The 17,166-nt window shown below is 33.5% G+C and overlaps 1 protein-coding gene across 1 annotated transcript in view; it reads right to left on the bottom strand.

Moving 5' to 3' along the window:
* ROBO2 (roundabout guidance receptor 2) overlaps nucleotides 1-17,166 on the bottom strand; it is a 595,733-nt gene that overhangs the window by 104,026 nt on the left and 474,541 nt on the right. The window contains exon 7 of the mRNA XM_060098793.1: nucleotides 14,077-14,088. Coding sequence (XP_059954776.1) covers nucleotides 14,077-14,088 — 12 coding nt within the window. The remainder of the gene's footprint in view (nucleotides 1-14,076; nucleotides 14,089-17,166) is intronic.

Below are 17,166 nucleotides of genomic sequence, written 5' to 3'. Positions count from 1 at the left end.
ATAAACAAGATGAAAAGACAACCCTCTGAATGGGAGAAAATATTTGCAAATGAAGCAACTGACAAAGGATTAATCTCCAAAATATACAAGCAGCTCATGCAGCTCAATATCAAAAAAAAAAAAAAAAAAAAAAAAACCAATCCAAAAATGGGCAGAAGACCTAGATAGACATTTCTCCAAAGAAGTTATACAGATTGCCAACAAACACATGAAAGGATGCTCAACATCACTAATCATTAGAGAAATGCAAATCAAAGCTACAATGAGGTATCACCTCACACCAGTCAGAATGGCCAGCATCAAAAAATCTACAGACAATAAATGCTGAAGAGGGTGTGGAGAAAAAGGAATCTTCTTGCACTGTTGGTGGGAATGTAAATTGATACAGCTACTATGGAGAACAGTATGGAGGTTCCTTAAAAAACGAAAAATAGAACTACCATACGACCCAGCAATCCCACTATTGGGCATATACCCTGAGAAAACCATAATTCAAAAAGAGTCATGTACCACAATGTTCATTGCAGCACTATTTACAATAGCCAGGACATGGAAGCAACCTAAGTGTCCATCGACAGATGAATGGATAAAGATGATGTGGGACATATATGCAATGGAATATTACTCAGCCATAAAAAAAACAAAATTGAGTTATTTGTAGGGAGGTGGATGGACCTAGAGTCTGTCATGAAGAGTGAAGTAAGTCAGAAAGAGTAAAACAAATACCGTATGCTAACAGATATATATGGAATCTAAAAAAAAAAAATGGTTCTGATGAACCTAGGGGCAGGACAGGAATAAAGACACAGATGTAGAGAATGGACTTGAGGACACAGGGAGGGGGAAGAGTAACCTGAGACAAAGTGAGAATAACACTGACATATATACACTACCAAATGTAAAATGGATAGCTGGTGGGAAGCAGCTGCATGGCACAGGGAGATCAGCTCAGTGCTTTGCGACCACCTAGAGGGGTGGGATAAGGAGGGTGGGAGGGAGACACAAGAGGGAAGGGATATAGGTATATATGTATACATATAGCTGATTCACTTTGTTATACAGCAGCAACTAACACAATATTGTAAAGCAATTATACCCCAATAAAGATGTTTAAAAAAATTAAGGAAATTTTATCAAGAAACTAAATATAAGACCTAATAAAATAAAAAGTCTTAGAAGAAGACACAGAAAAAAAAAAAAGATTAGAGGTCTGGTACTGTTCACCCAAAACTGTGTTCCTGAAAATTTAAATACAATCCACAGTAAATTAGATTTGATTTCTGCTAGGTTATGCTTTGATACTGCATTCAGCCCAAGCTGGCTTCAATCAAAGTCACACTACAGCTCTGTTACACTAATGCCTGCTGCTGTGAGTGAGTGGGTGATATGGAAATCAGATGGCTGAACACGAGTAGGAAGCATAGGTCTTGCATGAGGTGGGCTTGGAGATGTGGGATGGGGAACCCTAAAGGTGATCACCTGATGTTCAGAGTTGTTTTTACAGGAAAATATGACTTTCTATGGCAGACATGAACATGGAGACAGTCATGAAGAAGTTGCATACATTAATATGTGATAGGGTGGTTATAGGCACCCTCAGCAGCTCTTCCTTTGGGTACAGTTTTGCACCTGAGTGAATAAGCTTCTTCTTCTGTAACAATAAAGATTATGAACTTTGTATCCTAAACTCAGGTATAAAATTTTTTTGCTATTTAATATTTTTTGCTTGTTAAATTATATTCTATAAGCATATCTGAAACACACATTCTTCCATCATTTGCTTGTTTTAAAGATTTGCAAGTTGAAAACTGCTTAATACAACAATAATTAAAATTGAGTGCTTATTAAGTACCTGGAGGTGTGTTAAACCATCCACAGGCATTATCTCATTTAGTATTCAAAGAGCCCTATGTCTTAACTTCTATCATTATAATGTAAAGACCAGAAAATTGAATCTCATGAAGGCTTTTAAAGATTAAATCAATAGATAGGAAGAAGGCCTTGACTTCTGATCTATCTGATATAGTTGGACCTCTTAAACACATATGGTTCACTTCAAACCATATGACTAACTGAGAATCTGTCATTTCTATTACCAAACTGAAGGGTAAGAATTATATGCTATAATTACCAATATGGTATAATGTTGTTAAAATCATAACATGTTTTTCCTAAATAATTGCTTTTATTGTTAAAGTACATAACACCTATAATCTTGCTCTTTCTGTGCCACATGTAAGTACAACCTTTCTAAGTATACTTATTTCAAGTGATTCTTTATTCAAAAACCTACATTGCTTTTTCTATTGCTTGCCATTGCAATGCTTGCAAATCATTCTTCTCTGTGTAGCATGTTGTCTTTCATCAGCTGGCCCAGGGTTTTACCATCCTGATGCTCACCTGTCCCCAACTAGCTCCAACATTTCAGCAGAGCAGTCTACTTTCAATCACTTGCATGCGTATTTGCTTGTTCTAGTGGTTAATCCATCTTGATATCTATTATCCATTGATCCACCTTGTCGACATCGATTAACCTGAACGCACTCTAATCTTGTACTTTTCATGTGTTCTTCCCACTTAAGGTACTTGCCCTTGCTTGTATTGTCTTGTTTCTCTATTTGTTTCCCCTGCCTGTGTGCCTTGATTCTTCTGTTCCATTGTAAACTCTTAGTGGTATGGTGTGCTGTCTATTATTTTGCAATGAAATGGTATCTTTATTTGGCCTGGAAAATCTCCAAATAGTGAACACTAAATAAAATTCTTGATTTAAAGCAAATACTCTCGCTTTTTTTCCATCTCATCATACTAAAGACTATGATGCATTCTTACCAGTGACAGTAACTCACTATTATAGTAATTTGGGTGGGGAGAAGTCAAAGAAAATATGTTTGAAAAATTTTCCTAACTGTTTCTTATATGCCCCTCTGTAAAGAATGCCCAATATACCAAATGAAAATCTATAACTTAAAGACTATAAATGAGTAGCCACCACCCCAGAGTGACAAAAACAGCATAAAAAATGTTTACCAATTCTAAAAGTTCCTGCAAAAAAATTAGTTAATAGGCTTAGCCTCAGCAACAAGAAATAGCAAAAATTCATTTCATTAGCATGAAATGTAGAGCAGGAGTAAGAGATGAACATTTACTCAGTAATCAGAACAGGCTGGCTTCTAATTGATAAATGATTGTTTCTTCAACTTATTTAATTCTATTTAATTTTTACTATTTAACACTTCCCTTGATTTCAAAAGAATTTCTGTTAATAATACTAAAAGTGCATAATGTCATAAAAATATTTGATTTGAAACTTATTAACACATAATCCATACCAGAAGAAATAATGAATTTATAATGAAAAATATAACTTAGGGATATAGGATTTAAAATGATCATTTTTATAAACCCCATTTATTCACATTTTGTTCATTTTTCACTATTTTTCAGGAATATAAATGATCAAATTGCTAAATTACCTACCTTTCCAATTAATCATTTTCTTACTGAGTCCATGGCAATAACTCTTCTGGATGAGTGCTGTGATTTCTTTCTCAGCCATTACCTTACTTCTAACTAATAATAAAAATTCTTATTCCATAACAAAAAACAATATCTATACCTTTTTTCAACAATAATCTAATAATCTATCTCTCAATATATATGTTATATATATATATATATGCTTTCTTAATGTCAAAATGAAAAAGTAAAACTACTAAATAGTCTGCTGTTTTCATAAATATGGAAAGTATAGTGGTCAAAAAAATAAAATGACTGAAATGAATCAAAATCTTTAGATTCTTCATCTATTTAGATTTCATATTCTACTCTCCACCTATGAGAGCCCTCGCATGTACAAACTGCATTCAATCCTTGCATGAGTAAAGACGTGTTCCAATTTTTCAGCTATACTCTTTATATTTTTTAACCACTGTTGTGGAATTTATTGATTGTGGGAAGACTAATTTTTGAAGGTTCATATAATATTGAAAACTAAAAGTTACTCATGGTTGTTCAAAATCTGATGACTAAAGTAGGCCATGAAACTAGTCAAATGTGTTATATAGTATAACTATAAAATAATGTAAGTGGCCTTCTAAATTGACATTTATAATAACTGGGAAAGCAATTCCAAAGAGGGTCAAAGGTATTGAGTTTTGGTGATAATGTGACATACACACAAAAAAGTAGGTGTATGTTTTGTGATAGTGATTAAAACCATGTTCTTTAATGTACAGTCACAGATAATATGCTTCTCCTTGAAAATGAGCAATGTAAATATAAAAAATGAAATAATTCTACAATTATCTAGAATAAATAGAATGCCTTTGAAAAGGATAAACTTATTTGGTTCAAGGTACCCTGCACATTTAGATCTCACTGCATGCACATAAAAACAGTGTTATAATAAACAGCTCCACCACATAGCCAATTTTTCTTTAATTTTTGAATTTTATTTTATTTCTTTTTTATACAGCAGGTTCTTATTAGTTATCTATTTTATACATATTAGTGTATACATGTCAATCCCAGTCTCCCAATTCATCACATAGCCATATTTGACCTTAATTTTTTTAAGGCAACATATTACTGGAAAAAATAATAGATAAATGAATAAAATTTATTATTATTATTATTATTAAATTATTAAATAAATATAAAATAATAATTTATTATTATAAATTTGTACTAGAAATGAATTCAGATGTTTGTTGGCACTTTAACTCATAATAGTGTTTAACTATTTTAAGCAAACATTTACTGGTTTTATATGGTGTCAGGGTCTGAGGGTACTAAAATCTCTGTTCTCTGGAACTTACCGCCTACCAGAGGAAACTCACATGCAAACAATCAAGCATGAAACAACATGATGAACATGGTAATTGCTGTAATACAGGATGTCCCACCATTACGAGAGTAACTTGACTCAGTCTGTCTCCAACAGTTGGGGAAAGCATTGAAAGAGAAAAAGAGAGAGCGAGAGAGAGATTTGTTCTTTTGAGATTAAGTAGGTAAGAAAGGAAGGGTGTGAGGTTGTTCCTCACAGAGGGAAAAATACATGCATTATGTTAGAGATAGAAGTTTTCCAGACTGCACCAATGCACCATTACCATCACCTGGCTTCACTAACACCTTTAGAAAAGCAGGTAAGTCTGTTTGTTAAACAGAAGGATTATATTGGTGGAAACATGTATTTTTCTGTGTAAATGGTCTTTACTGGCTTTAACAAGTCCAACTTAATCCTCTAATGGTATTAAATATTTCTATATTGTAATAAATGAAATAGCTAACTCATAAAGTAACTAAGTTGGATATGTTTACAGATCATTTTAGATTTTATTATATTTCGATTTGCACTTAAATTATAGGCAAGTACAGAAAATCATGTAACTATAGGAAATCATTCTGAAATCTAACATGCAAATTTCATAAACCTTTGAATTCTACAAGTTACAAATTAAGAAAAAAATTAAATTTCAACGAATTCTGAATTGTAAATCACATTTTCCCATATTATACTGTCCTTCACCATCTAGCTTTGCTTCTCTACTTTGCTTTCCGAACTAAAATACTGAGTAGAAAATAAAATAATAAAATTTTGTTTTCTTTAAGGGATTGTTAATTTTCAAGGAAAATACTATTAATTTAAAAACTACTGAATCATTAAATGAGGCAATATTTACATTATTTTTGAAAAAGATCTCATTTTCACCAGCAGAAGAAAAGTAGTTCAAGTAGTGGTGAAAAAAATCCTCTCCAGATACTAACTGAGAAAGCTAGAGTTCTCAGTATTGTGGGTAGAAGAGGTTGTAAGTGTGAAGGTGAGGAGGGAAAACTATAGCTTAAAAATGGCTCTTCATGTAAATGGTGAGACAAGACATCCATTTTCACTCACTTAACCTGTCAACTTGCCAGAACTGTCATGTCAGCACTCTAGCTAAACCACAAAGGTTGATCACATCCCATTATCTCATTTTTTTAGAAAAAGACTGCATGAAGATGCCAATCAGAAAAAAAGGGGGGGGGGAAACTTGCAAGCAAGGAACAAATGTACTGAAGCTGAAGGGCTGCTTAGTTAACGGAATTTTAATATGCAACTGCAATGTTTCTTAATAACATTAATTACACGCTTAGTAAGGCACCATCCTAACTCATTAGTGCCTTCTTTTTTGTTGTATTTTATCTCCTACTAGCAGAATGGGGACTATATGATTGGCCTGTTACCATTAATGTTGCTTAGTCTTTTTATAGCACTGTTTAAAACTGCTTGCATAAACATTTTCTAGGCAAGTATTACCTATGTATGCATATGTGTGTATCAATTAACTGCACCAACATTTGGCGTGCCCCTCCCACATGTAAATGTTATGCTAGACCTAGAGGCAGCAGAAAGATAAATACAACAATGTATTTACTGACAAAGAGCTAATAGTTTTGTAGGGGAGATGAAAATAATAGCCTCAATGAGTCTGGGAAGCCATGTTTGCCATAAGAGATTTAAAAAAGCTTTCAGATGTATTTTAACTCAAAATTTAATTTAATTTAGTAGTTTATATATTTTAATGAACATAATTATGTACTATTCCCTTGAGTGACATTTAATATGTTTAAATAAGTAGTGCAGTAATTCAAATGTCTTGCATATAATATTTAGGTGTAATGCACATCATGATATATATTTTACAGTATATACATATGTAAATAGATATGATGATATCTTTCTGTCAGCAAATTATTATAACTTATAAAAGTGAAGATTTTTACTTTCTAAGAAGGTGTGATTAAAATATTGATGCTATTTCTTTCTGGCAATAGCCAGTAAAATCTCTTAATACTAATCTCATAATACTGTTTCTAGCCAGAATATTTACATTATTGTGATATTTGATATTTATAGTACTTTTAACTATTAAGTTAACAGATTTAGTGTTTATTTTATTTTCATTTGGATAGATCCCAAAATTAATGAGTAATGGAGTAAAGGCTTATTGCTCCACCTTCCTCTATCAAGCATAACAAAATAAATGAATAATATGGAAAAACTACCATTGCCTCAAACCACTAATTGTGAAGTACTCCTGCCAAACAAGGTCAAATCTGGAGGAAAATGAGGATGCAAGGTGAGCAACAGCTAGCCCCATCCACAATCCTCTATCAATGCCAATTTCACAAAAATTTTCTGTCAATACTGTGAGAGCCCAATCCATGATCCTTTGATAGAAAGAAAGGAGATCTAGAGTCAAGAAGGAGACTTGGGAAATATGAGACATGACTTTGCAGATAACCAACTAAAATTAAGGAGTCTGGAGAGAAGGTATTGAAGGAAAGAAAAAGCCAAGCCTACTATGGATGGTGAAAATTTAAGGGGGCCCCTATGACCTTCCCTTCATGGAGTTACTCCCATGAGTATGTTATGTTATGTGACAAAAGGGATTCTGTAGATGTAATTAAGGTAACTAATCAGTTGACCTTAAGATAGGTCTTAGGGACCTTAAGATTAGTTTAGGGGTCTAACCCAATCACATAAGACCTTTCAATCAGGGAATTTTCTCTAGCTGATAGCAGACTGGGAAGTGAGAGAGATACAAAGCAAAGCACCTGAAGGATTCAAGGGATCACTGCTGACTTTGAAGGCTGTGGCAGCCATGCGCAAAGGTTAGCAAATGAACTGTGAGCAACTTCTGGCTGGCAGCCAACAAGGAAATGAGGACTTCAATCCTACAACCTCAAAGAACTCAATACTGCCAACAACCTGCATGAATTCTGAAGTAGATTCTTCTGGAGAGTCTCCAGAGAAGCACTCAGCCTGATCAACATCTTGATTTAGCCTGTGAGATGCTAAAAAGAGGACCGAGTTGAGTCTGGTTGGACTTCTGATCTACAGAACTGTGACCTAAAAAACGGGTGCTGTTTAAGTCATTCAATTTGTGGTAACTTGTTATGCAGCAGTAGAAAACTAGTCTTCATTACAAAGCAGGGAGTATGAAGGAAGATGAAGAGTGTTTCCTATGGAATACAGAGAGTTTGTAACATAAGGTGTTTTGCTGTGTATTACTAGAATCACTAGCTTACCAAGGAGAAAATAACATGTTTTTTGAAAAAATATTCCAGATAAGAGTTCAAGTAGAGGTTACTGAATGACCCTGATACTTTTCACTTTCTCTTCTCCAAACATGTAAATCCTAGTTTTCAGCAGTTAACTAGATGATTAATAATCAAATAGGGACCAAAACAGTATCTATGTAAAATAAAATAAAGCAAACTGTACATTAACTAGTTACTTATTAATTAATGACAGAAAAGAACATAATCAATTAATCAAAGGGGGATAAAGCATTTATATCATCCAAAAATAACCCAAGGGAACACAGAAATACTTTTGAATAAATAGTTGTCCATAGTCTAAATAGAATTATGTACAACAGGGCCTCTCCTTAAAAAAGAAACAAACAAAAAAATCTCAAAAAGGGGTAAAGGTGTTAAAACACAAGTGAAGAAGAATACTTTGTTCAAGCTTATCAAGGAAATGAACAAAAAGTTAAAGTAAATTAAAGAAATATATTTTAGAAATAAGAAAAAATGATAACTGCAATTGAAAAAGTTAGGAAGGTGATAAATAGGCATTAAGAAATAATACAATGTGAAAGAATGATGACTTCAAAATTATTATAGAGAAGTTAACAAATATGGAACTGAGACAAAGGAAAGCCAATATAACTGATGTATTTGAGAAAAAGAAGTGAGACAGAAAAAGTATTCAGAGATAAAACAGAAGAAACCATTTTGAAATAGAGTAAATTAAAGGATGAATCTGCAGATTCTAGGGGTTGTGCTGTCCTAGGAACATTAGACACAGGGTGATCAGGCCCAAGGTATAACCCAGCAAAGTTATGGAAGAAGGGAATACATTGGTATTCATATTTGTATTCATAAAATGGTATCCCAGCTGAGGATAAAAATATTCTGTAAGCCTTGTACTTCCCTACAGTACCATTCAATACAAAAACAATAAAACATTTTCACCAAAGTCTGAGAAAAGAAAGTATGACTCAATAATTTTATACCTACCCTTCAAATTAGAGGCATTGAACAGACATTGTCAAACACACAAGGTGCTTCCAAAAGAATTGTCAGTGACTAAAACCAGCCAAGCATGAGAAGTAACCACTACTTGTTTTTCACTTGAAAAATTAGTATGAGCTAAAGATGTTTTAAATGTTTCACATTATGGGAACTCTGTTAGAATATACAAGACAAAATACAATACATTTTTTAACCTACAATTTAATCAAAACATATGGAGCAATGAAAAACGTGATGCTTAATAAAAATTAAATGGGACACTGCATAAAGTAGCTAATTAGCGCCAGGTGTAGGAAACATCAAGGGCTCCTAGGAGAGAGATGATCACCTCAGGTCATGGGGTAACACCTTGCCCAAAGAAGAAAGGCTGAAGAGAATAAAAGTATAGGTTTCCTTCCAAGATACACTCAGGATGCCTTTTGCACAAAAGTGGATCTCAACATGAAAGGATTCATATATAATATCCATCTAGTTTCTGATTTTTAAAAAACTGTAATATTTCCAATATTAAGTTGAATTATATTCAGCACATTAAATTTTCCAAATTTCAAGGTGGGGTGGAGGGTAGGGGTATTGAAAATACCAGCTGCATTATTTTTAAAGCATTATCTGATTTCTATTTTTTCCTGAATGAATTTTTTCAGTCACTCACTTTTTTTATTTTTTATTTATTTTTATTTTTTTTAGTCACTCACTTTTTTTTTTTTTTTTGCGGTACGCGGGCCTCTCACTGCTGTGGCCTCTCGCGTTGTAGAGCACAGGCTCCGGACGCGCAGGCTCAGCGGCCATGGCTCATGGGCCCAGCCGCTCCGCGGCACGTGGGATCCTCCCGGACCGGGGAACGAACCCGTGTCCCATGCATTGGCAGGCGGACTCTCAACCACTGCGCCACCAGGGAAGCCCCAGTCACTCACTTTTTATTGGATATTTTGGTGGCCTCAATAAAATGCTTCAGAGCATGTTATAAAACAAACTCCACTTCAACTTAAAAGAGAACTTTCTAAAATGAACATATGTTAATTTTTGTGTTTAAACAGTTAAAAGATTGAAAAAATATGTCCCTATAGATTTCTGTTTAGAATAGTGGCTGCTTCTTTAAAATAATAATAATAATAAAAGATGGGAATTTTGTCAAAAACGTATATATTTCTCAATACTTATACACTCTTGTGGCCAATTATATTCTATAAAAAGAAACATACTTTTGATTTACTAAATTAGGAAATAATTGGAAGTTTCCATAAAGTCGTGTATTGTCAATTTATTTTTGATATTTTAAATGAGTTTCACCTGATATACTCAGTTTTTTAGTTTCCATACTGGAGGCAATCACCATCTAGCATATGGTATACACGACTCAAAATGGAGCAGGCCTCAGCTTCACAAGCAAGGCAGCTGGTAGGTTTGACAGTCCTTTTCCAAATTACTCATTATGTTTTGAGTTGCTGCTAGGAAAAAATGTGTTGCCCATCTCCAAAATAGATGTTCTTTTTTATTTTTAAGCTTGGGAAAGACTTCCAATAGAAAATAAGACAGATGGGTATAGGAAGCAAGATATTTATCTCTATTTAGACCCTTTTCTTCTGTCAGTTCCCTCATCAAAAGAGTTTTCCAAACAAACAAATGAATATTTCAGCATTCAGACTTAACTCTGTCCTAGGATGTACTTTTGCTCTCATATAAAGAATGCCTTTGGAACAGTAAAAAGTCAAAACCACAAGAAGGGTTGGTGGATTTTTAATGACCAAAGTGGCATTTGTCTGGATTTTGTGGTAAAGGGCAACTAGGGAAGTTAGATTCCAGGACTCTTTCTGAGGTGTTGATGACCTTGCAGATGAGGAAGTGAAATCTGGCGACTACTTTGTTCCATTGGCAAGAATGTGATTGTTTGCTCTCAGTAGGACTTCCCACATTGATGATCCTCAAAATCAAGAGTTTTCTTACACTCTCAAAAGTACAGGCAAGAAGGTGTTTATTCCAACTGTAAATTGCATAGAGTTTCCAATTCTTTGACTCAAATGCAGCTTATAAGAGTCATCCAGGGCCTCCCTGGTGGCGCAGTGGTTGAGAGTCCGCCTGCCGATGCAGGGGATACGGGTTCGTGCCCCGATCTGGGAGGATCCCATATGCCGCGGAGCGGCTGGGCCCGTGAGCCATGGCCGCTGGGCCTGCGCATCCGGAGCCTGTGCTCCGCAACGGGAGAGGCCACAACAGTGAGAGGCCCGCATACCGCAAAAAGAAAAAAAAAAAAAAAAAAAAAAAAAAGAGTCATCCAGTTTGGAGGTTTAAAATGATTTCTAAATTGGCTTTCCACACAGACAATCATGTTTCATCTGGTATGTAATGTAGTGATTGGTTTCTGAATATGTAAGTTTTCCAGAATATGCATATATTTCTAATTTTGTTTTAAAATCTTTAGGAACTACCCCTTGAGCTTTCTCTAAATTTTACATAGTTGGTACGTAGTTCTTCACATAATTTATACTAGAATCAAAAGATGGATTTTCTCCCCCTTCTGTGGTTTCTACTTTGTAGAATACTTATTATGTTATTGCTAAGAGCTTCAAAATTAAAAAACTTTTAGTCTAGTAACAAATATTAATGTAGTTTTCTATTATTTGAATATTTAATTCATGATTTTACTTAATTTGTAGCTTCTCACCTTACAATAAAAGTTGGCTTATCTATACTTCCTGAATTAAAATTGATGCAAAGAAAAAGCAGGCTAATTTCCACATTATCAGTCTCTTCCTTGGTGATCCAATAAGAGCATATCATACATTCAGTTTCCCAAATTAATAGTAGTTGTCAGGTTTAAAGTATAGTCCTTCATATTTCTGAGCACTGTCATAAGCCATTTAAGAAAGATTTATGAGGGCTTCCCTGGTGGCGCAGTGGTTGAGAGTCCGCCTGCCGATGCAGGGGACACGGGTTCGTGCCCCGGTCCGGGAAGATCCCACATGCCGCGGAGCGGCTGGGCCCGTGAGCCATGGCCGCTGAGCCTGCGCATCCGGAGCCTGTGCTCCGCAACGGGGAGAGGCCACAGCAGTGAGAGGCCCGCGTACCGCAAAAAAAAAAAAAAAAAAAAAAGAAAGATTTATGAAATGACAGACTTTCCCAGAATAAAGTACAATGTGTCAAGAAGCTATTCTTTAGTTCCAGTCCAATGGGAATTTAAGAAATCATTTAAAAAAAGAATAAAAAACAGAAATAACCTTTGAAATGCCTTGTAGGCGACAAATATATCTCAATACTCTGTGTATACCACATTTTCTAAACAAGGTATTTTTTTATTCATGAGTTTTAATATATTGGAAATTATTAACATACTGTTCTATATTCCGGGAGCTTGTGAAATAATAGAAATCAAGTGGTTATGGTTTATTGGCATAAGACTTCTATATATAAAGATCTATCATTTAAATGTGATTTTTCCTGTTAATTTATGAAGTTGTTATCTTATTCTTTCCCATTTACTTCTTAATTTTAGATGTCATACCATAGATATGTAAAGTTATTATTAATATGAATTCTTACAAATGCAAAAAAATTAAAACTATAGTATATTCTTTAATTTTCTAACAGCATCAATTGTAAAAAGCATGATCAATTTAATAATTGTGTTTTAAGAAAAAATGCCTGCAGTTTATGTTCAAATTAATCATAAGCCATAAGCATACTTCAAAAATATTGAAATGTGAAATAATGTATGTCTCAGAAACTAGGAATGTATTAACAAATGTTGGCATACAAAACTTTTTCACATATATGATCATTTTTGAACTCAATTCATTCCTATAGCAGTTTTGATACGTCAGCGCTTTTCTCTCCATTTTATAGAGGAAGTGATTGTGGATTAAGGATGTTGAATAACTGACAAAGGAAGTACTGCTCAGAAATGGCAGAGCAGAAATTCAGATTGGGAAGGCAAAGTTTTATTTATTGTATTTGTTATCCATATAAGAGTACATTACATAACAATAATGTTTGTGAATGTTTCAACCAAAGGGGGAAAAATGTTATGAGTCTGGATGGCTATACATCAAATGTCAACAATTTCAAGCCAGTATAATAAGAAAGCTTTTGAAGTGAGGTGGACCATTTATAAAGCTGTGTCGAATTGAATAACTTATTAAAGTATCTCTTGGTATATTAAAGAAGCAGTGTACTAAATTAATTTATTCATTCACCCACCCATCCATTTATGCATATATCTATTTATTTACTTATAACACAATTACCAAGATTTCTTTTATTCAAACACATTTCTCAGTAGGTTAAGCAAAACTTTAAAAGAGATGCAGAAAGTTTATCAATACATTTGAAAATACCTTATTTTTGTTTACAAATAACTACCACTTAAATTACTGCAAGCGCAAGCTGTTAACTTCAGTTTTGCAAAGCCAAATGAAGAAAAAGATATATTCAAACAACTTTTCATGCCAAAGAACACGGCTCATCCCTCCCTTTTCCTCTTAGTGTAAGCATCAACTTACAGTAACTTGAAGCATTATACTAAATTTTAAGTAGGCATGCAGATAATAAGTATGCAGCAGTACAAAATACCCTTACAGAGCGGAGACTCTAAGCAGCTTAAAATAAAAGTGCATAAAATAATAGAACTTCTTAATTTAGTTCATAATCTTTTATATTAATGAATATCAAACATAACTAATAATTGAATATTTTATACACATAAGAAAAATGAAGTATTGTATTTTTCTCAAGAAAAGTTAGAAGTTTATGATATTCATCATTCATATATTCTTTTACAAGAAAATTGTTACCTATTAATTGCTAAGTAACAAAAAGCCACTACAAAACGGTTTAGTAAAGTGATGAAAAAGTTAGGAGCAACTTTTACAGCAGAGAGTCCCTCAAGTAATATTTTAACAGGGGTGAACAAATGTATTTCATTCAGTCATATCCTACTATGCATGAGCTATGAAGCATTGTACAAAGCCATGCGAAATGGATAGAAGGATGGCTACTTACCAACAGGGCGAGCTGTAGACATTACAATGGTGTGGTGAGAACATAAAAAAGAAATTAAAAAAAAAAAAAGAAAGAAAAGAAAATTATCAGAATGCATGATGTGTAATGTTACATTTAAATATGGACAGTAGGGTGATTTCTAGTCTCATTATTCAAGTATGAACAGGATGTCCTAGCTTGATAAAAACTGAACATAATTATAGATAGAACTCTAAGAAAATAATTACTTTGCACACCGAGTTTAACTCTAAGCAATTTGAGAGATACTTTACATAAGGTCTTATTGTCATCATCATTTACTAGAGTTATTATTTCAAAGATCTTATTAGAGTTAAACAGCCTTGTGTTACCCCAAAGTTAAGAACCTGATGAATATAACTATTCAAGTCACAGGCTAGCAAATGCCATGTCAATAAAAGAAGGCCTTGCTATCTGATTTAAATAGCAATTGGATTTTAAGCATGGTTAGTCAGAACCATTACAAGGACTACAGAAAAGGCCCTGACACTGCGTTTCAGCCAGTAATAAGTTAAGATCACATCACTTTTCATCCGTGGACAGGGTAGATGAAAATATAACAAATAGGTTGGAACATCCTTAGAGATTTCAACTGAGTAGCTCTCTAACTACTGTTAAGCTCTTTTCCTTTTTTGGCAGAGGGCAGGAAACAATGACTGACAAATAGATTCTTGTTCATACTGAGAATGGCTTTCAAACTGCTGCTTCAACAAATTATTATTTTTTTATTATTCTATAACTTTCAATCACGAAAATCAGTTGTCATAGACTGCCCACTTTTTTAACGCACAGAAACTATAAGAGACACACATGGGTTTAATAATACTTTCTTTAAAAAGAATAATGCCAAATCAATTTACATAGTAAACCACTTTATATAAAAGCAATGGACAAATATAAAACATATGGTCCCATTTTCAAATGAAGAAGAAATAGATTTAGTAGCGTTTGAACTTTTATTAAATCTTACATTTCAAAATATAAATTTATTCAGCAAGCAAGTGTTTCATCTGTACCCCAGTGGGTAAAGCTCCAGTGTGAACACAATGTAACTCTCGAACTTATGAGTAGTTTTGTCTTGATGACTTGTTGGCATGGTGAGATAGATATAGCCATTGAAACCATATTTATAGACCTTCATTCACTCAACAAATACATCACAATTCTAGTTCTGTGCAATCTTTGAAACTATATTGGAGTTTCTTCTCTATGAGATTCATGGTCTTAGAATATTATTCACAATTAAAGGGGGGGGGTAATACAACTCAGAGAAGACTGAAGCAATTATAGCAGCTGAATGAAAATTCTAGCTTAGTGAAACTCTAGTGTGTCCTACAGTCTATAGTGCGTTTACTATAGCAAGAGGGAGAAAGTAAGTTAAACTATACACAATAATTTCTTTCTTTTTTTGGGGGTGGGCACAAAAATAACAACTGAGAACAAAACAACAGACTAATGTAATGAAGTTATGCCTTATTCTAACTGATGAGATTTCTCTTGATTTTGCCAATGTCTAGTAGTAAAAGTACTTTGTGTTTCACTTTTGAATTTGCATTTTTCAGGTGCCACCTCCAGCTGAATCTGAAACATGTTTCCTTTAGAAACAAAAAGGCATTTTGAGTCTATGATTGTAAAGAGAGAAAAAGAAAAAAACATGGCGAGAAATCATGTTTTAAAGAAATAAAATATATTTCTCAGTCTAGGAAAATTCCAAAAAAATTAAAGCTTTATTGCTCTAGAACCAAGATAGTTTTCCCAATGAAGCCTTGATTTATGCAAAGCCAATTTAAGCAACTGAAAAATGGGAAAAAATATGTTTACGAATATGCAGTTCGTGTTCACTCATTTTGGAGCCACTTTAAAAAAGTTCTATTAGATCATGAAATATTTGATTAGAATATAAATGCTAGCAGGCTTATTATTATCTAGCAATATTTCTTTCTAATTTTATGTTTGGCTAGTCAGCAAAGGGAGCTACTTGTTATTAAGTTTAATTTTATAGTCTATTTTCACCATATTTCTGAAGTGGAAAACAATTGAGTAAGTCTGTTTCAGATTGTGATTATAAAACTTCTTTTTCTTTTCTCAAACTGGCTAAAGTGAATATCATGATAAAATTTTAGCACAAACATCACAATAAAACTTGTCCTTGTAACATAGCAACATTTCATCCTGAAAAAAACCCAGCAGGTGGATATTTTCAAAATCAGCAAATTAAACTAAACTGTGTCCCTGCATTAAATGGATGAAAATGGATGTGGCCTCTTGGGTCAGTTGACCCTGTTCTAATAAAACAATCCAGAGAAGGGCTGAACATTTCATTTATGTGCATAGAAAAATGAGTGTAAAAAAAATAAGCTGTAGATATTTTTTTTTCCGTTAACCTCTTAGTATGAGAAATCCCAACCGCTTTTCCTAATGGTAAAAAGTATTTTTAAACAATTTTTACTCCACATTATATTATATTATGGAGGTTTTAATTCTTTAACCCTGTTTTTGAGGTTTCAGTCTTAGATGAAATGCATACTACACAGATTAAACACTCTAATCCATTTACAGAACACAGATTAGGGGAGAGACCATTAAGGTTTGCTGATTTAAAAAAAAAGAATCCTATGGAAAACAAACAACTCTTTTATTAGTTTTGTAAATTAGCTTCAAACATCCATCCAGGAGTAGCATGCTTTGTTAAATGAAATGGTAAACCTGAAACTTTCAACAAATTATGAAAACAATTAGCTGGGAAAGATCTTAAAGCAAACAGACCACTTCAAATCTCATTCATCCAAGCATTCAAGTATAAAAGGAACCTTGCTGCTTCTACAAACAAACAACTCCTCACATTTTCTCACCATTTGTTTAGTCAGCAAATATTTTTTTGACGGGAACATTTCTTGGTTAGTTGTTTATTTTCTTTTTCCACTTACTTTAGAAAAAACAAACAAACAAACTTTGGGTGAATTATGGTCAAGTGAATTGCTTTTGCAAAGGACTGACTAGATAAAAGCAAACAAATATACGTAAATATATAATCACCTACCAGAAAATGTAGGTTAACTATACTAAAGTGGC

Source organism: Mesoplodon densirostris, chromosome 5 (assembly GCF_025265405.1).
Source record: "Mesoplodon densirostris isolate mMesDen1 chromosome 5, mMesDen1 primary haplotype, whole genome shotgun sequence".
Taxonomy (NCBI): domain Eukaryota; kingdom Metazoa; phylum Chordata; class Mammalia; order Artiodactyla; family Ziphiidae; genus Mesoplodon; species Mesoplodon densirostris.
This window is presented reverse-complemented; position numbering and strand designations above follow the sequence as displayed.